At 37.6% G+C, this 23692-nt stretch overlaps 1 protein-coding gene across 6 annotated transcripts in view; it reads right to left on the bottom strand.

Moving 5' to 3' along the window:
* pisd (phosphatidylserine decarboxylase) overlaps window positions 1-20273 on the bottom strand; it is a 36642-nt gene extending 16369 nt beyond the window's left edge. For 2 of the 6 annotated variants that reach the window (XM_058775519.1, XM_058775525.1), the window contains exon 1: window positions 1614-1730. Coding sequence is in view for 2 of the 6 variants with exons in the window: in XM_058775523.1 (XP_058631506.1) it covers window positions 10917-11071; window positions 13275-13333; window positions 20127-20185 (273 nt within the window). In the remaining 4 variants the exon portion in view is untranslated. Of the gene's footprint in view, window positions 1-1613; window positions 1731-10916; window positions 11072-13274; window positions 13334-20126 lie in introns of those variants that run through there. The other 4 variants (XM_058775523.1, XM_058775524.1, XM_058775522.1 and 1 more) reach the window with 4 other exon arrangements.
* Window positions 20274-23692: the final 3419 nt, after the last annotated feature.

The raw sequence follows: 23692 nt of genomic DNA, 5'->3' as shown, positions 1-23692 counted from the left end.
CTAAGAAAATTCTTAGAAATGTGGGTGTTTCCTCTTAAAAGCAAAGAAAAGATCCTAGTAAAGATAAAAGTAATTCAGAAAGCATCTTAACTCTTAAAAGAGGTCTTAAGGTCTAAAATCGCTAGGAGTACGGACGAGGACTTTTAAGAGGCTTGAGAGTTTCTTTAGCAGTGGAGAAAATGGATGAAACATGAAGAGGGAGAAGAAATGTGTTGCACACAACGCTTGACAGTGAGTTAATAAGACGCTACACATTAGATCGTGCAGGGTTCATGTTTGTGACCGATCTTATTAGAGACACGCTAACATCTCAGACACCGCGCAGAAATGCCATAGCACCAGAAATGGAAGTAATCACTACATTAACTACATTAACATATTTGGTAACTGGAAAAAAATGCAACTATGCAGCAGTGATGATTTGGGTCTGTCTCAACCTTCTATAAGTAAAGTGATCACACAAACAATTACAACACTTTCAGAACCTTATTTTGTCGCAGTTCATTTCCTATAATATATGTTAAGTATGACAGCATGGTAAATATGCATATATAATGTGTGTGTGTGAGAGAGTGTACGGGAAAACAGGAAAAATGACACCTGTAATTTCAAAGTGAAGGCTTATAATAGACCCTTGAGGTGCATCATTAAATGAAAAATACATCAAAGACAACCACAAACTCTTCAGCAGATGGAAACCTATATCAGGCAAGAATGGGACCAAATTCCAACACCAAAACTCCAGAAACTCATAACCTCGATGCCCAGACATCTTCAAATTGTTTTGAAAATTAGAGGAGATGCTACACCATGGTAAACATGCCCCCGTCCCAACTATTTTGAGACCTGTAGCAGGCATCAAATTTGAAATGAGCTCATTTTGTGCATAAAATTGTAAAATGTATGAGTTTAAACATTTGTTAAGTTATCGATGTTCTACTGTGAATAAAATATTGGCTCATGTGATTTGAAAGTCTTTTAGTTTTCATTTTAGTCAAATTTAAAAAACGTCCCAACATTTCCGGAATTCGGGTTGTAAACACACTTCTCTATCTACCCATCCATTAAAAAAATAACATATGTTTGTATATTTTTTCCCTTCTCTTTCCCAGATTAATCACCAAGTAAAAACTAGACACTGTGGAATCTCTTTGAAACGTTTCTCTTGCATCTGTTTTTGACTTTAGTATTCTTTTACATTCTGTAATGTTTCTGTAATAATTCGTCACAATAAAAAAGTTTGTCTATTTGTTGCGCCCTGTCAAAAATAAATGTGCTATCAAATAAACAATACACTTCTACTGCTGATTTAATATTCTTTAAAGGAAAACCAGAAGCACACTTGACTGCCTGCAAATCACATGAACTTGAGGCTTCCTATTAAACAGGAAGGAAGTAAAACATCCGGTCTCGACTCATTTTTTCATACGAACTTTAATACGAAAATCCCTGTATAAAAGACTTTGAATGCTCTCCCAATAGAAATAATTCTGGAATTTCTTTCTTGCCTATTCTACACAAAATAATTTGACAACCTGATGATAAAAGAATTCAAGCCCACAACACCAATATACAACCACTTAAAGACTTACAAAGGAAATCTTCACACTCACTTGTACAGAGTGACACAATAAGAGGTCTGTCGATCTTCTTGAAGGACTACACTCCACTGACTGTCTTTGTACTAGGATCCGCTCAGATATGGCATGTGTGTGATGTGATCACTAAATATTAACCAGACCAATGAGTGAAAGAGCTTACTTCCTATTTGATGACTGTCAAAGAGCCCATCCCACTTCATAAACACACACAACTACAGAGAGCTATAGCATGTGAATCCAGTAGACACAGAGAAATAAATATAACCGACAGGACCAAGCGCTTGTGATTAAAGTAATTTCCATTAAGGAAACAATCACTGTAGTTTTGCCACAATTTTCACAGAGGGATTGCTTTTGTGTTACGACAACTATTGCAACATACTGTGGACTCATAATTTTTGGGGTGGAGAGTTGGAGGGAATTGATACTACTTCTGAGAATTGGTTTGTAAAGATGTAGCACATGCTGAGCTGGATGATGCACTTAAAAAAAGAAAAAAGAAAAAAAGAATCTAAAGCGTTTCCGTTATTACTATCAATCACAAAAAAAAAAAAAAAATCAAAGTGAAGAAATTGCCAACCTTAAAATAGGAAATATAGTAAATAGTTCATGTTAGACATTAGGGATTTTTAGTATTGTGTCAAAACAGTATCGAAGACTACTTTATTACAATAATAAATAATGATTTAGTGAACTGACTTAGCATCATGATGAAAGAGCATCAGAATGCATCAATTTAGGACTGTTCTTTCTGCTTTTATTTATTAGAATTCTAAAAAATATATTAAAAAAAACAAAAAACGTATTTTAAATTGTAATAATATTTAAAAATATGACTATTTAATTGTATTTTATGAATGAAGACTTCTCTTCAGAAACTGATCCCAAAACCTGAACAGTTTATCGATTTAGTATCATGACAGAAGATTTATTTTCCATTTATTACCTCTGGGCTACCAATATAACAAAGCCATTGTGTGTCTGAGAAGGCTCTGGAAAAGGGGCACACCTACACAAAGAGTGCCGTTATCTCTGGCAGCGAGGCTTTCTGCCGCACTGTGCCTTATCTGTAAATCTACAACAAACCCGCTGAACTGAAATATGTTCTCATATATCAGGCGTAAATGAAGAGTCCATGACTGACAGTCTGTGAACACCAATCATACACAGAGCAAAAGAGTGTTTCAATGGCATGAATACCACAGCCAAATACGCATGCATGATAAAGATACATACTAATTGAGTTTAATACACCTGAAAATGTCAAAAGCACTGGCTATTTCTACACGGTTAGAATGAAATGAAATCATATAAGGGTTAAAAATGGCATTGATTCAGCCACTGTATAAATAGTCTTGTCCCTTGTAGCTTTGTTACCCAACCCCCTTTCCGTACAAGAAGAAATCTTGCTATTGTATGTGAGGTACAAGTCTGCCATGGTGCTGAATGCCCTTGAAAACCAGTGTTGTGTGAATGCCAGGGCTAAATCCCAATAAAATATATATAAATAGGCCTATATATAGACAGAGAGTGTTGGTTCTGGATGCTACTTTTGGCTTCGAGTGTTACTGATACAAAATGTCCCCAATGTCATGTTTAAAGTCACAAAGATCAAGTTTTTAGAGGTTGTGTCAACTGACTTAACTGCAACAGCTTTGTGTGCAAACATAACTGTCCGGTGAGACAGGTCATCAACGGGTCACGATGAGTGACCGCTAAACAGGAGCTCCACGTTGGAGGCTGATGTTTATCTGTTATAAACAGCAGATAAAGCAGATAAAACACTACAGCACTCTAGGGAAAGCCTTCAAACAAAACTAGCCAATCAGATGAATTTCAACACGCTCAGGTGATTTGTACACTCAAACAACCCGATCAGCCTGATGGTATTAAAGGCCAAACAATAAATGAACACTATTGGATCGGTCCTGGATTTGTGACGTCATTACATAAGGGAAGATTTCATTAAAAATTTATAAACACAAAAAAATGTATTAAGTGTGATTAAAATGATTAAAATTAAGTTTGATCAAGTATGACCATCTATAATAGTTTTAGTCCAGATTCACATGGTAAGCTTTTTTGATAACCACTGGATAAGGAAAAAACACTACTTTTTTCTAATTTGTGTTTTTATTTTATTTTATTATGGTTATTTAAATTGGTTAAAGTAAATTTAAATAACTTTGCACAAGCAACAGAATTCAGGTTGGCCAAACAAAATAAATTGCCAAGATCTTCACTGCAACAGCTTGACATCTCCAGCAATGTCACACTGACACTTTCAGGTTTGAATGTTTGTATACCCTGTATTATCAAAGCAACACCACAATCAAAACCCTGACAGAGCGGTGAATGACAACAGCTTCTCTGTATTTTAGGGTCTGTTTACACTTGGCCACTTCATGCTTTTTCATTGATCATATAGCTATCCTAATAGATCATTATGCAAAGAATTATATATAATATATCCACCTTTTTCTTCCTGTAAGAGCAGGCGCAGCCATTTGTAAATTCTTCCAGTTTCTGGTCTCATCCGCATCCAGCTATTTTTAGCTGTACAAAACAGCTCTTTTTGCTGCTTGATATTGAAAATTGGTGTCTTACCATATTATTTTAATGTATTATATTAATTATGAACACACTGGTTTGTAGTGCAAAGTTTTACTGTTTACTGCACGTTGTTATTTCCCTATAGCGGCTAATGAACCAGATGGCTTACTTCCATAAGGTGGAAAGAAAGTAATATTATAAATAATATTTACAAACGCTAACATTGAATGGTTTGGGGAAAATATGTACACAAATCTGAATTTTCAAAAATGTCATTTATTCCTGCGATGGAAAGCTGAGCTGTGAGCAGCCATTATGCCAATCTTCAGTGTCATAAGATCCTTCAGAAATCATTCTTTTATGCTAATATGCTCATTATTAATGTTGAAAACAGTTGTGCTGCTTAATATTTTTGTGGAAACAAGATTTTCCCAGGACTTTTCAATGACTAGAAAGCTCAAAATAACTTTGTCTTTGCCACTTTTGATAAATTGATAATGCATCATCCCTGAATAAAAAAATATATTTTTACTGACTAGCCAAAAAATGAACAAGGACAAAAAGCATGTGGATAAACATGTAAGATTAAAATCATCGAAATTACACCCAGTGACTTCTGTATGAGTGAGTGTGAGTGTGAGTGTGAGTGAGTGTGTGTGTGTGTGTGTGTGTGTGTGTGTGTGTGTGTGTGTGTGTGTGTGTGTGTGTGTGTGTGTGTGTGTGTGTGTGTGTGTGTGTATATATATATATATATATATATATATATATACACACACACACAGAGTTAGGTCCATATATATATTTGGACTCTGACAAAATGTTCATAATTTTGGCTCTGTATGCCACCAGAATAGAATTAAAATGAAGCAATCGTGATGAAATTGAAGTGCAGATTTTAAGTTTCAATTCAAGGGGTTGAACAAAAAATCTAACATAAAATGCTTAGGAATTACAACGATTTTATACACAATCCCCCATTTTCAGGGGCTCAAATGTAATTGGACAAATAAATATAATCATAAATAAAAAATTCATTTTTAATATTTTGTTGAGAATCCTTTGCAGGCAATGGCTGCCTTAAGTCTGGAACTCATAGACATCACCAGAGACTGGGTTTCCTCCTTTGTGATGCTTTGTCAGGCCTTTACTGCAGCTGACTTCAGCTGTTGTATGTTTGTGGGTCTTTCTGCCTTTAGTTTTGTCTTCAGCATGTGAAATGCATGATCAATCGGACTGAGATCAGGAGATTGACATGGCCATGGCAGAATATTCCACTTTTTTACCTTCAAAAACTCATGGGTTGCTTTGTGTCATCGTCCATTTGTACTATGAAGTGTGGCCCAATCAACTTTGCTCCATTCGGCTGAATCTGGGCAAAGAGTATGTGCCCATGCATGCTCATGCCATCACACTGCTCCACCATGTTTCACAGATGACGTTGTGTGCTCTGGATCATGAGCTGTTCCAAGCCTTCTCCATACTTTTTTCTTCTCGTCATTCTGGTACAGGTTGATCTTAATTTCAGCCCTCCAAAGAATGCTTTTCCAGAAGTGGTCTGGCTTTTTTTAGATGTTTTTTGGCAAAGTCTAATCTGGCCTTGTTTGCACCTTGTGGTGAAACCTCTTGTGAAGTCTTCTCTTGATTTTAACCCTAACAATTGTCTGTTTTACTTGTATGGAGAGCTCCTTTGACTGCATGATGTGGGTTCACAGCAACAGCTTCCAAATGCAAATGGCACACTTAGAATCCACTCCAGACCTTTTACCTGCTTAATTGATGTAGAAATAACGAAAGAATAGCCCACGCCTGTCCATGAAACAGCTTTTGAGTCAACTGACCATTCACAAAACCCACCCACCCTTACTTACTGTTGCTATGCCCAACAAACAATGCCGCTCTCACACAGAGAAAAATACATCGCAGAGCAAAGAGGAAACTGACAACACACCGACAGAGAAGGTTACTTCTGATATGAAACAAGACCTCAGGACTCTCAGCTTTTAAACTCTGTCATTTTTAAAGAAATTAAAACAATAAATACCGTTTTGTGGCTCTTTAATGTGTCGTGACAGATCACTGTATTGCCTCAGTTCTTTTCAAATTTACTTAAAGCATGAAATTAACATGAATATACATCACAAAGTATTTTATTTCAACCTAAGAACACCATTTTTCAAGTTTAAGTCCACCATATCTGCTCTTCTGTCTGTTTTGTGATTAAGGCTAGGAGGGATACAGCTGCAGCTACTGGGCATGAGTATTTACACATTTTACGAGCAGACAATATAACATGAAACCTTTGAAAATGCTTTTAATAGTATCACAAATAACATTATGATCTATAGCCATAGTATCATCACTTTAGAGTGTCACAGTGACCGTCTTTTTGCAGTAAAGGACCAGTCATAGTTTCCTGAGTGGGAAGACGACATGAAGCGACGCCATTTTAGCTGCATTGAAAACAGAGGAGCGCACATGTGCATATAAAGCTCCCGATCGGGGCAAAGTTCACGAGATTTTGTCCACAGAATGATAAGAGCACACGTTTTAAAATTATTTTATTATTTAACACTCAGTATTTAATTTAGGCGCTGCAAGTCATGCATACAGCGCCTGACATGACAGATTTTCTGGTACGCAAATCAAGTATTTAAAGGAATTCCATAGCTTATTACCATTACTGTGCCAGTCAACAACAGCACAGCTTAACCCTCTGCACATTTTTATATAGAGTTATATTGAAAAAGTTTCAATTCAGTCTATCTTTTTTACCCCGTTTTAACATGGATTTCTATGGAGACCAAGACAGGCCGTAGCTGTCGGGCAAGATGTGCGGCGGCACATAATATACCGCATTCTGATTGGTCAGATTGCCTGTCAATCAAGCTCTTTGCGAACGGTCAATTGTCCAATTGCTTATGGTCCCTTGAAAAAGGTACATATTAAACCACATCCATTATATAACTGTAACTTGAATCTGTTTTGGTCAGCATCTAAAATAATACAAATTGTGCCTGTGTCCAAATTTATATGGACCTGACTGTATCTGAATATATACAGTCATGGCCAAAACTATTGGCACCCTTGGTAAATATGATCAAAGGAGGCTGTGAAAATTAATTATTTAAAAAAAAAAAATCACAAAAATCTAACCTATCATTGGATAATAAGAATTTAAAATGGGGGGAAATATCATTATGAAATAAATGTTTTTCTCTAATACACATTGGCCACAATTAATGGCACCATTTTATTCAATACTTTTTGAAACCTCCATTTTCCAGTTTAACAGCTCTAAATTTTCTCCTATAATGCCTGATGAGGTTAGAGAACACCTGACAAGAGATCAGAGACCATTCCTTCATCCTGAATCACTCCAGACCCTTTAGATTCCCAGCTCCATGTTGGTGCTTCTTCTCTTCAGTTCACCACTCATTTTCTATAGGGTTCAGGTCAGAGGACCGGAATGACCAGCAGAAGCTTGGTTTTGTGCTCAGTGACCCATTTTTGTGTTGTTTTTGAGGTTTGTGTTTGGATTATTGTTGGAAGTTGGAAGATCCAAACATGGCCCATTATAAGATTTCTAACAGAGTCAGTCTCTTATTGATTTTTTTATCTGTTGGTATTTGATAGAAACCTTGATGTCATGTGTCTAAACAAGATGCCCAGGACCTCCAGCAGAAATATAGGCCCACAACATCAAAAATACAACAATATATTTCATTGTACACATGGGGTACTTTTTATCCCTGTGTTCACCAAATCCATCTTGAGTGTTTGCTGCTAAAAAGCTCATTTTTTAGTTTCATCTGACCATAGAAGACAGTCCCATTTGAAGTTCCAGTCGTGTCTAATAACTGAATATGCTGGAGTTTGTTTTTGGATGAGCGAGGAGAATTTTTCTTGAAACCCTCCCAAACAACATGTGGTGATGTAGGTGCTGTTTGACAATTTTAAAAAAAAAGTTTTCTGACCCCGAGACTCAACTATTTTCAGCAATTCTCCAGCTGTGGTCCTTGGAGAGTCTTTAGCCACTCAAACTCTCCTTCTCACCATGCATTGGGACAATATAGACACACGTCCTCTTCCAGGCAGTTTCGTAACATTTTATGTTGATTGGAAATTCTTAATTATTGCCCTGATGGTGGAAATGGGAATTTTCACTGCTCTAGCTCTTTTCTTAAAGCCACTCCACTAATTTGTGAAGCTCAATTATCTTTTGCTGCACATCAGAAATATATTCTTTGGTTTTTCTCATTGTGATGGATGATTAAGGGAATTTGGGCTTTGTTTTCCCTCCTATTCATATTTCTGTGAAACAGGAAGCCATGGCTGGATAATTTCATGGTCATAATCACCCTGGAATGCTCAAAATTGTGAATATGAATGGGAATATACTTCAGAGACGTTTCACTCATAAGAATTTCTAGAGGTGCCAATAATTGTGTCCAACGTGTATTTGAGAAAAACATTTATTTCATAATGATATTTCCCCCCATTTTAAATTCTTATTATCCAATGAAAGGTTAGATTTTTGTGAATTTTTTTAATAAAATATCAAAAGGATTAACATTGCGGCCTTCTATGAGCATATTTACAAAGGGTGCCGATATTTTTAGCCATGACTGTATGTATATGTATATATCTCTGTAAGCATACGCATAAATCCTCATTCTTAATAATACTGTACAAAAGACTAGCATGTACTCACACACACACACTTTTGAACATGGGCTCCAAAAAGTATCTCAGTATCCAGAGACATTGAAGACATCTAACACAGTAATACCATCAGTGTCCCAATGTAATTATACTAGGGCTGGACGATCTGGCCAAAATCACAATATATTTCTTCATTTCGGTCGATACGATATAATTCCAATATCGATATGAACACTATTAAAAAAAGCCTCATAAAAACTGCCAAGAATGCACACAACAGATGTCTGTACCTACAAACTTATGAAAAATTAAATCTATCCTCCTATAAAACTATATAATATTTTAGAAAAAAAAGGCACAAATAAATTAATGTTCACCTTTATTTGTATTTAGCCTTCATACAAACAAGAAATGTGAAATCACTGTCAAATAAACTCAGACTCACCTTATTAATATTAATATCTTTAACTTTTATCTTTATATTTTTTTGTCTTTAACATACTACCAGTCAAACGTTTTTGAACAGTAAGATTTTTTATGTTTTCTAAAGAATTCTCTTCTGCTTTACAGCAAAAACAGTAACATTTTGAAATATTTTTACCATTTAAAACTGTTTTCTATTGAAAATAGAAAATTTGTGATTTCAAAGCTGAATTTTAGCATGATTACTCCAGTCATATGATCCTTCAGAAATCATTCTAATATTCTGATTTGCTACTCAAAAAACATTTATTATTATTATGTTGAAGACAGCCAAGTAGAATTTCTTCAGGTTTCTTTGATGAACAAAGTTCAGAAGAACAGGATTTATCTGAAATAGAAATCTTTTGTAACATTATAAATGTCTTTATCATCATGTTTGTTCAATTTAAAGCATCCTTACTAAATAAAAGTATTAATTTCTATCATTTCTTTCCAAAAAAATAAAAATTATACTGACTCCAAGCTTTTGAATGGAACAGCGTATGTTACAAAAACTGTTTATTTCAGATAAATGCTGATCTTTCAATTTTTCTATTCATCAAAGAATCCTGAAAAATATGTACTCAACTGTTTTAAACATTGATCATCTGCAAATCAGCATATTAGAACGACTTCTGAAGGATCAAGTGACACTGAAGACTGGAGTAATGATGCTGAAAATGTAGCTTTGGTCACAGGAATAATTTACATTTTAAAATATATTCAAATAGAAAGCAGTTATTTTAAATAGTAAAAGTATTTCAAAATGTTACTGTTTTTGCTGTACTTTGGATCAAATAAATGCAGGCTTGGTGAGCAGAAAAGAATTCCTAAAAAAAAAAAAACATTAAAAATCGTACTGTTCAAAAACTTTTGAATGGTAGTGTAGGCTGATTATTCTTATAGATTGAAACAAATGTGCTTCAGCCAGGATAAAGAGTATGAAAAGTGCTCTGAGTTAAGCAACTGAGCAACAACAAAAGCATGTTGCTGAAGGCTGGCTTATTATTGAAAATGCAATCTGATTCTCTGCCAGCAGGAGGCGCTTTGAGAGCAGTAGAACTAGCGGTTTCTCCGATAATAGCTGTAAACAAAGCAGCTCCGCTCATGAACACTACTTTATCAGATTAAATTAAAATGTCATCGAAACTTTTCTGAAGACAGTCGGTTCCCTTCAGAGATAAATTAATATAAAACACCCGCGCCACATTTTGTTTTTGAAACGTGTAGTGCTCAAGTTTATTCAACGAAGTCAAATGAAACAAATAAATCAATGTATGGGAAACGCTGGTAATATATATCGAAATATCGGAAATGTGTTTAAAAAGCATATCATCGTTATTGAATATATTAATATTGAATTATTGTCCAGCCCTAAACTATACCAGTACAAAAATGGTCTCAGTGTTTTGGAACAAATTTGATTGATCTGATATCATTTTTCACAGAATCAGGAAACTTAAATTTTGTATAGTTCATGGCATACAACCTACTGTGCTGAAATTAGACTGTGGGAAAATAAGTGGTGGATGTAGAAGACAATGCATTTGCAATGGCAATGTTTTGCAATAGGACCTTGTGTTAATTTGTCTGGAAATTTTACACTCAAATAATGCAATATTTTGAGATTGACCTTACCTGAATTTCACTGGCAATCCGCGGTGGCACTTCAATGCCAAGTTTCTCCAGCTGCCGATCTTTGTATCGCCCATATTGATCATATCCTACATAACCCCCACCTGCAGCTAAAAGAAGAGGAAGGGGTCGTATACGGGCCTGTAGCCCAGGAAAACCTAAGAAAAAAAAAATACTACATTAAATGTGTCTATTAGATGTTTGTGACAGTCAATTTACAGTGGGGCAAAAAAGTATTTAGTCAGCCACCAATTGTGCAAGTTCTCCCACTTAAAAAGATGAGAGAGGCCTGTAATTTTCATCATAGGTATACCTCAACTATGAGAGACAAAATGAGAAAAAAAAAATCCTGAAAATCACATTGTAGGATTTTTAAAGAATTTATTTGCAAATTATGGTGGAAAATAAGTATTTGGTCAATAACAAAATTTCATCTCAATACTTTGTTATATACCCTTTGTTGGCAATGACAGAGGTCAAACGTTTTCTGTAAGTCTTCACAAGGTTTTCACACACTGTTGCTGGTATTTTGGCCCATTCCTCCATGCAGATCTCCTCTAGAGCAGTAATGTTTTGGGGCTGTCGCTGGGCAACACGGACTCCAAAGATTTTCGATGGAGTTGAGATCTGGAGACTGGCTAGGCCACTCCAGGACCTTGAAATACTTCTTACGAAGCCACTCTTTCGTTGCCCGGGCGGTGTGTTTGGGATCATTGTCATGCTGAAAGACCCAGCCACGTTTCATCTTTAATGCCCTTGCTGATGGAAGGAGGTTTTCACTCAAAATCTCACGATATATGGCCCCATTCATTCTTTCGTTTACACGGACCAGTCGTCTTGGTCCCTTTGCAGAAAAACAGCCCCAAAGCATGATGTTTCCACCCCCATGCTTCACAGTAGGTATGGTGTTCTTTGGATGCAACTCAGCATTCTTTCTCCTCCAAACACGACAAGTTGAGTTTTTACCAAAAAGTTCTATTTTGGTTTCATCTGATTCTCCCAATCCTCTTCTGGATCATCCAAATGCTCTCTAGCAAACTTCAGACGGGCCCGGACATGTACTGGCTTAAGCAGGGGGACACGTCTGGCACTGCAGGATTTGAGTCCCTGGCGGCGCAGTGTGTTACTGATGGTAGCCTTTGTTACTTTGGTCCCAGCTCTCTGCAGGTCATTCACTAGGTCCCCCCGTGTGGTTCTGGGATTTTTGCTCACAGTTCGTGTGATCATTTTGACCCCACGGGGTGAGATCTTGCGTGGAGCCCCAGATCGAGGGAGATTATCAGTGGTCTTGTATGTCTTCCATTTTCTAATAATTGCTCCCACAGTTGATTTCTTCACACCAAGCTGCTTACCTATTGCAGATTCAGTCTTCCCAGCCTGGTGCAGGTCTACAATTTTGTTTCTGGTGTCCTTTGACAGCTCTTTGGTCTTGGCCATGGTGGAGTTTGGAGTTGGACTGTTTGAGGTTGTGGACAGGTGTCTTTCATACTGATAACGAGTTCAAACAGATGCCATTAATACAGGTAACGAGTGGAGGACAGAGGAGCCTCTTAAAGAAGAAGTTACAGGTCTGTGAGAGCCAGAAATCTTGCTTGTTTGTAGGTGACCAAATACTTATTTTACCGAGGAATTTACCAATTCATTCTTTAAAAATCCTACAATGTGATTTTCTGGATTTTTTTTCCCTCATTTTGTCTCTCATAGTTGAGGTATACCTATGATGAAAATTACAGGCCTCTCTCATCTTTTTAAGTGGGAGAACTTGCACAATTGGTGGCTGACTAAATACCTTTTTGCCCCACTGTATGTATGGTGTTTATAGATCAATTGCAAATATACATAAATAGGTCATTGTTCAAACAAAAGCACTCCTGCCAGGTTTCATTATGTGCAAATAACTATAAATATAGTGAATTATTGTAACACGGTATGCGTTACTTTTCTGTTTTTTGCTGTAGTGTGTCATTAGGAAATAGTTTACATTTCCAAACATTCCTTTTGCCATCAATTGTAATAATCCAGTGAGATTTTTCTACACACAAAGAGTCTTGCAACAGAGATCTGATCTCACCATTATCCAGTCCTAAAGCATCTTGGAGATGTTGCCACGATTCTTCTGGATTTAGTCTACAGACTGGATGATGGGTGAGATCAGATTTCTGTTGTCAGACTCCATGTGCATACTAGTCACACTGGATGATCATTATTAATGGCAAAAGCAATGTTTGGAAATGTAAACTGATATTTTCTACTGACACACTACAGCAAAAAATAGAAATAACTGGCTTAAAACCATTTTTTGTTGTTGTTGTTGTTGGTGAAAATACTAATAAAATAAAATATTTAGTAAACGTGACTGACCTTTTGAAAATAACCTCTGATGACTCCATCTGAGACCGACAACACCGTGCTGCAGGAAACTGCATACAAGACAATTCACATCATTGTTAAAAAAATTTGAGAACTACATAACAGGGTTCCTACACATTTTCCATTTCAAAATTCCATACTTTTGCAGACTCAAATTTCCAAACCTCTCATTAGATTTTCAGACAATATTTAATTAACTGATCGTGCAGACCAAACCGTAAGGCCTAGAGAGCTGGAACTTGGTCAAATGGTAGTAGGCTGGCTTGCTACTCAGACGCAAAGATTCGCCCCAATCAGCCTATGGGGGGCGCTACAGCGATCAAAAACGCAAAACCGCTCATAACTCCTAGACTAGGGCTGGGCAATATGAGCAAAAATTCATGTCTCTGTATTTTTTGGCTGATTTGCGGTATACGGTATATCTCTCTGTATTTTGTATTTGGATTAAACAAATAAAGTGAATGCAAGCATGTAGGCATATACAGTGCCCTCCAAAGTATTGGAACAGTACAGACAAAATTGCTCTGTTGGCTGTGGAGTCAAGACATCTACAAATATGATTAAAAGATGAATATGAGACAAAACTACAGAATGTCACATTTTATGATTGGGTGATTCAACACATAGATGTTTTACCAGCTAGGAAGTTCAGCACTTTTAGAGATTCATCCCTCTATCTGATGTGAGCATAAGTATTGGAACAGTTGCCTCACAGGTCTTTCTAAGTGATCAGCTGTGTCCTGTTGCATTAATTCTTCAGATATTAAAAGCAGGTAATGTCGTATCAGTCATATCCATTACTTCTGCATTCTGAATCTTGCATTTGATGATGACACACACAAACCAGGATGAAGATGAGGGAGCTGACTTTGAGAGAAAAGCAAGCAGTTTGGATGCTAAAAGAAAAGAGTAAGTCAATTAGAGCTCTAGCAAAAACAAAGGGCATGGAGAAATCAAGAGTTTGGAAACCACCAGCAACCAACAACGACCTGATCAGCTGAGAAAACAACAGTTGATTACAGACAAATCATAAAAGCTGTGAAAATGAACCCTAAAAGATGTGTCTGTAAAACCACCAACAACTTCCAGAAAGCTGGGGTGATGCTCTGACAATCTGTCCTCAGGAGACTTTGACACAGAATTACAGATGCTACACAGCAAGATGCAAACCTCTGACCAGCACCAAAAATAGAAAGGCAAGATTAAAGTTTGCAAAAAAGCACAAAGGTGAGCCAGAAGAGTTTTGGAACTGTGTTTACAGACCGATGAGACAAAGATGAACCTTTATCTAAGTGATGGGAAAGCAAACATGGAGAAAAAAAAAGGGAACTGCAATGATCCCAAGCATACAGCCTCATCTGTAAAGCATGGTGGAGGTGGTGTCATGGTATGGGCATGCATGGCTGCCTCTGGAACAGACCCTCTCAACTTCACTGATGACTTAATGTATGATGACAGTAGCAGAATGAATTTGGAAGGGTACAAAACCATCTTGCCTACCAATATTCAAGAAAATGCCACCAGATTCATTGGGAAGTGCTTCATATTGCATCAGGACAATGACCCAAAACACCCTGCCAGTTCAGTCAAGGAATTTATATAGGCCTATATATAATATAATAAAAAATAAATAAAGCAAATTTATTTCACAAAAATTAATTTAAGACTGTTAAAAATATGACCAATACTGAATAAACAGCCTATAAGGTAAGGCTTTTTGGGTTATGGAAACAACAGTTACCATGATGAATATACAATACTAACATGAATTGTTAATGAAACGTGGAAACTGCTTCTGAATAGAATGAGTATCATAACTTCATGCAAATCCTTCCCAGCTAACACATGCCATTTAGGCCAAGTACCATTTAGGCTATGTGATTTATTTGTACTGTAAATTTATTTCACGCGTTGCATGCTCGTAGTTTCTGTTCTTTAGTGAAGTGATATACAGTGTGGCGCCGCGTTCACACGTGCTATAGAAGAGTGCGCGCTAAGAACACTATATAACATCTGACAGGACAGGATGGTTCGCTTTTCTGAGGTGCGGGACTGTTTATTTCATAAGTTACGAAAATAACGATAGAATAATGACTGACAACCTGTCAACATCTTCTGACCGCAGATACTGAATCGGGACAGCGAGTTTTTCTCAGGAAGTATTTACTTCTTAAACTGCATCTGACAGAAGTGTCAACAGCTTTCATGCACGTCTGACATCTTTTAAAATAAACGTCTCGCCCCCCAAAAGTGGGTCCATAGACTGTAAAAAAAGAAAATGGACGTAGTGTCTGTGACGTCACCCGTAGGTTTCGCCATCTTGGCAGTGCGTCACTCCTGGATAATCGAAAATGGGCAAAAATGCGGGACGTGGGTGGAGCTAGTTGCTGAAACCACGCCCACCTAGCACGACGTGGGTGACAGCAACGGCAATCCACCTGTCACTCAAGCGGCCACGCCCTTAATTATGCAGAACTTTAAGGCTTAATATAATTTAAACGGGTGAGTTATAAAAAAAATTCACCCCCCTCACAGTTGTCATGAAGAGCCAGTCTCTAGTGGCCAGTCGATGAATTGCAGTTTAAGTCACTTCCGCGTTGGTTTCAAGATGGAGACTGGGAGGTTGCCGGCTGAAGGCGAACAGAAATGAGACAGAGCTCTCTGCTTGGAGCGTGTCAGTCATGCTTGTCAGGAAAGTGAGTGAAACACACAAACTAGGGCTGTCAAATTGGCTGAAAAACTAAATTCGAATTTTGTACTAAAATATATGCAATATTCAAATTTAAAAGGCATCATTTCTGTTGGGGGAAAAAAGCTTTTGGTTTCTCTCTTTAGGCCACAAGAGGGAGCAGAGCAAAATATTACTAATGCATGTTTCTTCAAAGCAGTAAAAAAATACGACTATCTTTGAAAAAAGTTCATAATGTTTAAAAAAATTTTTATAAACCATATATAATTAATTATGTTGCTTAAACAATTAGAAACAAAAAGCATCATGTATGCATACATAGAGATGCACCGATTGACCGGCCAGAGATCGTAATCAGCCGATTTTCCGCATGACCGATCAGTCTTACGTCTTGCCGATTCCGAGCCGAATCCTTTTATTGCTAGCGGTGTGCAGGCATAGACGTCACAGCCACTCGCACAGTCACAGTCATGTGTAAACACATCGTTTCACGTGAGAATGATTCTAATTTTAATTGCATTCAGTGTAAACAGCGACTGATAACAAGTAGGGCTCGCTGCAGCCCACAAGATCCAGGGGGCGTGGTTGGATCCACATCTAGGGGGTGGAGATTGGTAGGTTTAGGGGTCAGGGGGTGGAGATGGGTAGGTTTAGGTATATGCAAGGTGGGAGGAGTTAGATCTGGATCCAACCACGCCTCCTGGATCTTGTGGGCTGCAGCGAGACGCTCCTCACTGATAATGTATTTATGTCGTGCACAGCCAGAGTGAGTGTGTGAGAGAGACAGCACACACAAAGTAACTCAAATTTACAGATGCATACTGCGGTAGAAAAAAAAACATAAAATATTTACAAAATATGACTTAGATAAGCAACATTATATGGCCATGATGTTTCCCCCGAATATCAATATCAACATGATTGCAATGTGACACTGATTTTATACAATAGTATTTCAATAAACAAGAAAATAAAATGAAGTGTCTTAGAGTTTAGACAAAATATTGACTGTTTTTGCTCAATTTCACTGACGGAAATAGTTCCAATCAAAGCCACAGCAGAACTGTTGTGTGTCTCTGAGCAACACACAGCGGTGTTTCGTTACTGAATGAATCCACGTTTTTGAACTAATCGAGTGAGTCAATGATTCAGTGTCCCATTCATAAGGACAGTCACTTTGCTGAATGAATCGGTTGAATGAATGAATAAATGACTCACTCATTAAAACAGACACTTGACGCCACCTACTGGTGGTTTAGTCATGTTTAAAAGTATCATTGCATTTTTTCAACATTTATTTGTAAGTTTAAAAAAATATGTAAAACATTAATCTTATAAAACTATTTATGCATTGCAGTGTAAATGCATTTATGGCACCTCAGCTTCATCAAACTGTCTGTGTAAATGCATCTAATGCCACTTCAGATGCAGCTTCTGTTTCCTCAGCAGAGGAAAGATAGTTTGTTAAATACTAATTTCATTTGAATGGTAACAACTCAGAAACAAACAGTTTCTCATTATGCTAACTGAATTAATTGAAACAAAGTAAGAATTTCATGTGAAAGATGACATTTAATAAGGTCAGGGGGAAAAAATTACCATTTATAAACATGGTGGGAAATGACATCTGTTTTGTTACATACAGTAACTCATTTTAAGTTAACTATTTCTTCCTCTTTCCAGTCACAGAGCACTTTATTTTGAGAGTTGTTTAAGTGAGAGAAAATCTGTAACTCAGTCCAGATTGGGGGAATTGTAATGTTTAATCATTTCTTTTATTATGATAATTTTTGCATTGAAATTTGCATAGATTTTTGTTTGTATATGTTGTCAATTATAGTTCTTAGAAAGAAAATCGGAAACAGCTGAAATCGGTATCGGCAATATTTTGAATGAGCAGCGCCGCATCTAGTGGGCTCATCTGGATAGGCTAAAAAAAGCATTAAAATGCAATGACAACTACATCATCATGGCATCTTGTATGCCAGATAAGGCGCTGACTGACGCACACCTAATATTACCGAATTTAAAATAAAAATCTTTATTTTAAATTCGACGAATATTCGAAATTCACTTTTTTTGTGACAGCCCTAACAAACAATAATTTGTATCAAATAATACATCATTAATAGCGGTTCACTTCCGTGATTTGGTACGATTGCGTTCACATCAGCAGCGAACTGTATCGGAGTTCACATGAACTGAACCCCAGACCACCTTTTTTAAGCGGACTCAGGTACGGTTCGTGGGTGCGCACCTGAGTTCGGAAGACAGCGTTCACATCCAAACAAACCGAACTCTGACGTCAATCGAACCCGGGTGCGCACCAAAAGTGCTAGTGTGAAAGCCCCCTAAGGTATTGATATTCAGATAGTTTAAAATAATTTTTACATTTAAAAATCACATTTAGTCAAAGTTTCCCACTTCATTTACATTGATGCATCACATTTTGCAAATTAAACCACATCATGATTACAGTGAGACCTGAAAATTGTTATAAAGACTTGCAGTAAGCATTTTGTTACATTCTCTATATCTACAATCAAATGTGTTTGCATGTCTGTGTGTGTGTAAGTATGCTTATTATGTATTATTATACTTTAACCCTTTCATTTCACTGTATGTATGTGTGTGTTACAATATTCTTCGTCGTAGATATGCTTGTGATATCAGCCCAAAATTTCAGGTTGGCCAAGATCTTAACAGCTTAGATTCAATAAAGGCCTTAAAGTGCTTGAACCCCGGTAATCGCTGCTTGCAGCTATATTTAGTATATACAAAGTGACTTTTGCATGCACACAAGAAACTTTTTTGTGCCCTCAAGAAACTATTTACATGTTCCTGGGAATTTTTCGTATTCTTACGCATTACAATTTCTAGTTTCATATAACCTATTTCCTTTGTGCATCACAGCCATCTTACTATGAATAAAGTGGGAGCATGGATGCACATGAATTAATAGAGATCTACTTGCTCAAAATTTGGCTTTCCTTATGGTAGTACCTATAATATCAAGGCCTAATGTCCAATTTAGCACATCCTCTGCAGCAGAAAAACAATGACACGAAACAGGCTGATGGCATGATACAGCTGTGTGCACTGTCCTATTTGCCAAGTTCAAGGGTCTATAAAAAATACTGGCATTGTAAAAACCCGCATATTCTCTGATGGCCAAGACACCACACTGCTAAAGTTGTTCTATAAGCTTTAAGTTTTTTTTTTGTTTTGTTTGTTTTTTTTAAGTTTAATGGTTTCTTGTGCACACATAAAAGTCTGTATGCATTTTATTTTTGCAATGGTCCTCGAAGGTTATGCCATACAGTACTAAGAATATGACGAGAAACCTTGAATTCATTCAGTCGTGTTTGACAATCACTAAAGAATCACTAAACAACTGCCATGAAAACACACTTCTTGCATGATAAACTTATTTTCATTAAATACTTAATATTCTATTATAAAATAATAATAATAATAATTATTAAATAAAAATAAAAATAAACGGAGGCCAAAGTCTGGAAGTGAAAATATTTTTTCATACTCTGCTTTCTTTTTTCCATACTTTTCCAGACCTGGAAATAAATCAAATTCCATACTTTTCCAAACCGCGAAGGAACCCTGACATAACAAACGCCTACATTTGTAACGTTAGGTGTCTCCATTTTGAAATTGAATATTTGACAAAGAATGTCGCCATTTGCAAATTTGCAGTAATTAAATATTAAGTTACTAATGAAAATGAATGAATGAATCAATTCTTGAAATTCGCCCCGCTAATGCAGACATATATGTAGCAGTCACAACTTGTATTATTATAGTAACTGGGCCTCATAGTAAAAGACAAGAAATCACATGGGCCAACAACTTGTTAGAAGGGTTCTTCTAACGTAAGAAAGGACATTGACATTGACATTAATTACTTGACCTGACGCAACTCTCTAAAGTCAGTTATATTTGTGTAACCAGGGGCTCTGAGATCAACCAAAGTCCGGATCAACTAACGTTAACGTTAGGTCTCAACATCCGTCGCTACTTGTCTTGAACTGGACGGGTTCGCCAGGATAATGAAGCGTGTAGTTGTTAGCGTTAGCCTCCTTAGGTCTAATGCAATTTAGATTCATTCACAAAAGCGCAAAATAACATGATACAGTTACCTGCTCTTTCCCGTCCCTGACAGGTGGGCAATAAACACTCTGCGTACGAGCGCTTCCATGATGCCTGTATGCGGTTACAGGTTCCCTGTGTTCTCGTCCTTCACCACGCGCACTGCCGCCATCTACCGGAGCGGAGAGTTTTCCTGAGTGAACTCCTGGCACCCTGCTGCTCATTCTTCTTCTTCTGTGGATTTATTGGCGGGTTGCAAACCAACTGGAAAGATGCATACCGCCACCTACTGTACTGGAGTGTGACGAAGATGGAACTCAAGGAAGATATTCTGTTCTTTAGACCGCTTTTTCTCAAGAACTTCATTAAAGCTGTAATTATTTTATTAAATTCTACTGCTGCCTTTAAAATATTATATAAGGTAAAATACTCAAAGCTTTTATATCTCTAATAAGTTCAGTTCTTTCCTGTTCATTATTTTCCCCATCTAATTAAAACATGCTCAACAGTTTCCATTTCCTGACATGCACTGCATAAACCAGAATTATGTTTTATGTTAAGTGTTGCATTATGATTAGTATGACCCATTCTTAATCTTGTATATATAATAAAGTCCTCCCTACTTATATGAGAATTAATTTTACCTTGTTTTATGTTACTTTGTATTCTATAAAAATGTCTTGCTTTTCTCCAGTATTTCTGCCATTTACTCCTATAAACTTGCTTAATCACAGACTTTCCTTCTGCCCTGCTTAAAGTGACTGCTACGCTAAAATTATCCATTTTAATTGCTTCTAGCCATTTTGTCTGCTGTTTCATTCCCTCGTATCCCTACATGTGCTGGTACCTGGAGGGTTCATTGTAGAGCCCTGCACGGGCCTAAAATTTAAGTAAGCCCGGCCCGTGTCCGACAGCTCATCAGAATTCTCGGCCCGAGTCCGACCCGAGCCCGTCTTTTTCCCCCTTCTCCCAAAACAGCTTATCTACTACTGTTTCAGCTATTAAAATAGTTCAGTTTTGTATGAAATGGCAAAGTGGTTGTATTTCGTTTCGTTATTTTATTAAGTTAATTTAGAAAAACGTTTGGAGCATTTTTTTATTCGTTAAATGTAAGTTTTTGTTTTTAAAGTAACGACCAAGCGGCCAGCGGCAGACAGCGAGTTGATCTTAGCCTATGTTTGATCAATTTAGCTTTCTCAAATCATCACGACTTCTCTAAAATTAAATCTATAATTATAAAACAGCTCCACAATGTTAGTTTAAACGTTTGACCTAGATAAATGTGCACTGATGCATATCCAGTAGTTTGTGCGAAGTAGAGAGTCGAAGCTGAAGCGCGCTTTACAGGACGCGCCAGAACGATCACTTGCATTGGAAACAAGCAGCCCTATTTGAACAAGCCCTGTGCCTGAGCCGTGCGTCAGCAGCGAACGCTGTCTGTGATTAGGCCCTTTCGCACCGCAGGAACCTTTTCATAGTACCCGAACTAATTGTGGAACTACCCACTTTTTGGCGTGTTCGCACCGCGGGAACTAGGAACTGTTTTAGTTCCCGGAACTCCGTTTGGAGGAACTAAATTAGCTCCTACTAGACCCTTTCGCACCGCTTTAGTTCCAGAACTAAAAGTACAGTACTAAAGTACTGGGACGATTTTGCGCCAAAAAGTGGGTAGTTCCACAATTAGTTCGGGTACTATGAAAAGGTTCCTGCGGTGCGAAAGGGCCTAATCCTACTCCTTCAGAGTAGCGTCTAAAACAGTTCCATACTCACAACCGGCGCAACGTCATAGAATGTCTCTGAACAGGTTCACGCCCACTTTTGGGGGAAAACAAACCGCCATACAGCATCGGATCGAGGAAGTGGACTAACCTTACAACATGCCAAAGAGTTGTTGTGTGGTTGGGTGCACCAATAATGTTTGTAAAAACCCAAATTTAGCCCAGGCTACCTGCCACCATCATCCATATCTTGCTGTTATGGAAATATTATGAATTACGGATGATGCTATCGAAAGCGAAGCCAGGCTAGTTGTATGGCTGGACAGAAAAGTGCACTCAGTACTCTAAATATAAGGACATAATATATACATTTAAAGATGTTTACTTTCAAATACGAAGTAAAATCATTCACTGGTTTACCTGGTGATTAGATTAGGTACGAGTAAATGTCCGGCAAGACACCTCTGGCCGCTGGGTGGGGTTGTTACACCAATTTGACGCTGGGATAATGAGTTTTTAAATTGACCAAATTAAGTTTATGGATGTATCTTTCACGCTCTATGGCAGGCAAGGTGGACATATAATTACTTGACATGATTAATCCTAGTGATTACTTAAGTTATTCACGCCTGCCGGCTGTGTATGGACGTTGCTTTTTGCCGCTATTTTGTATTGAAGTCTATGGGAAGTCTAGTTTGTTTTCCCCCAAAAAGGGGCGGTAACGAAATTGACAGTTAAGTTCCCGGATGTGCCGGTAGTGCGTATAGGAACTATCGTGACGTAAGTGTACGCTGATTGGCTAAACGCGTACGAAAACGCCCTCACCCGCCATGATTTAAAACGCCGTGTAAACACATAGGGTGCGTCCGAAATCGCATACTTCCCTACTATATAGTATGCGAAAAACAGTATGTGAGGCGAGTAGTATGTCCGAATTCATAGTATTCGAAAAATAGTAGGCGAGAAGTACCCGGATGACCTACTACTTCCTTCCGAATTCTGTAGTAGGCATACGATGGACACTTTACTATCCCATGAGGCCGCGGGAGAGGCGGTGTCATATTCGAAAAATGGCGGAAAGCCGCGACGCGGCTGTCTTTAAGTGTAAAGTACCTCAGGGAAAAACATTGTTGATGTTCATTGTGGTTAACTTGTACTTGTTTAATGTCATCCAAATAAACCACTGACTTGTTGAGGGTTAAACAAACAGATGAAACGATTGTGTGAATTGGGTGTAATAAGATATCTAATCATTACCGATCAGATGGAGTTAGGTTAACCTCAATGTAGTACATCAGCTTGTAACGCTGCTTTCTTTAAATAGATGGTTCCTTAAGAGGTAAAAATTTAAACCATTAACGATGTTCGCGCAGTGAAGTGGGCTCTTTAAATTTTGGCGCTGTTGTGAAGACGCATGACACGTGACAACATCAACATGGCGGATGTAGTACGTCCGAATTCCATTCATACTACCCTCATTCATACTATATAGAACGTACTTTTTTAACGGTCGAGTAGTACGTTCGAATTCAAATGTAGTACCTACACAAGTAGTATGCGATTTCGGACGCAGCCATAGGGTGCGTCCGAAATCGCATACTTCCCTACTATATAGTATGCGAAAAACAGTATGCGAGGCGAGTAGTATGTCCGAATTCATAGTATTCGAAAAATAGTAGGCGAAGTACCGGATGACCTACTACTTCCTTCCGAATTCTGTAGTAGGCATACGATGGACACTTTACTATCCCAAGAGGCCGCGGGAGAGGCCGCGTCATATTCGAAAAATGGCGGAAAGCCGCGACGCGGCTGTCTTCAAGTGTAAAGTACCTCTGGGAAAAACATTTTTGATGTTCATTGTGGTTAACTTGTAACTTACTTGTTTAACATCATCCAAG

This window comes from Onychostoma macrolepis, chromosome 05 (assembly GCF_012432095.1).
Source record: "Onychostoma macrolepis isolate SWU-2019 chromosome 05, ASM1243209v1, whole genome shotgun sequence".
Taxonomy (NCBI): domain Eukaryota; kingdom Metazoa; phylum Chordata; class Actinopteri; order Cypriniformes; family Cyprinidae; genus Onychostoma; species Onychostoma macrolepis.
Note: the sequence above shows the minus strand (reverse complement) of the source record. Positions and strands in the feature narration are given on the sequence as shown.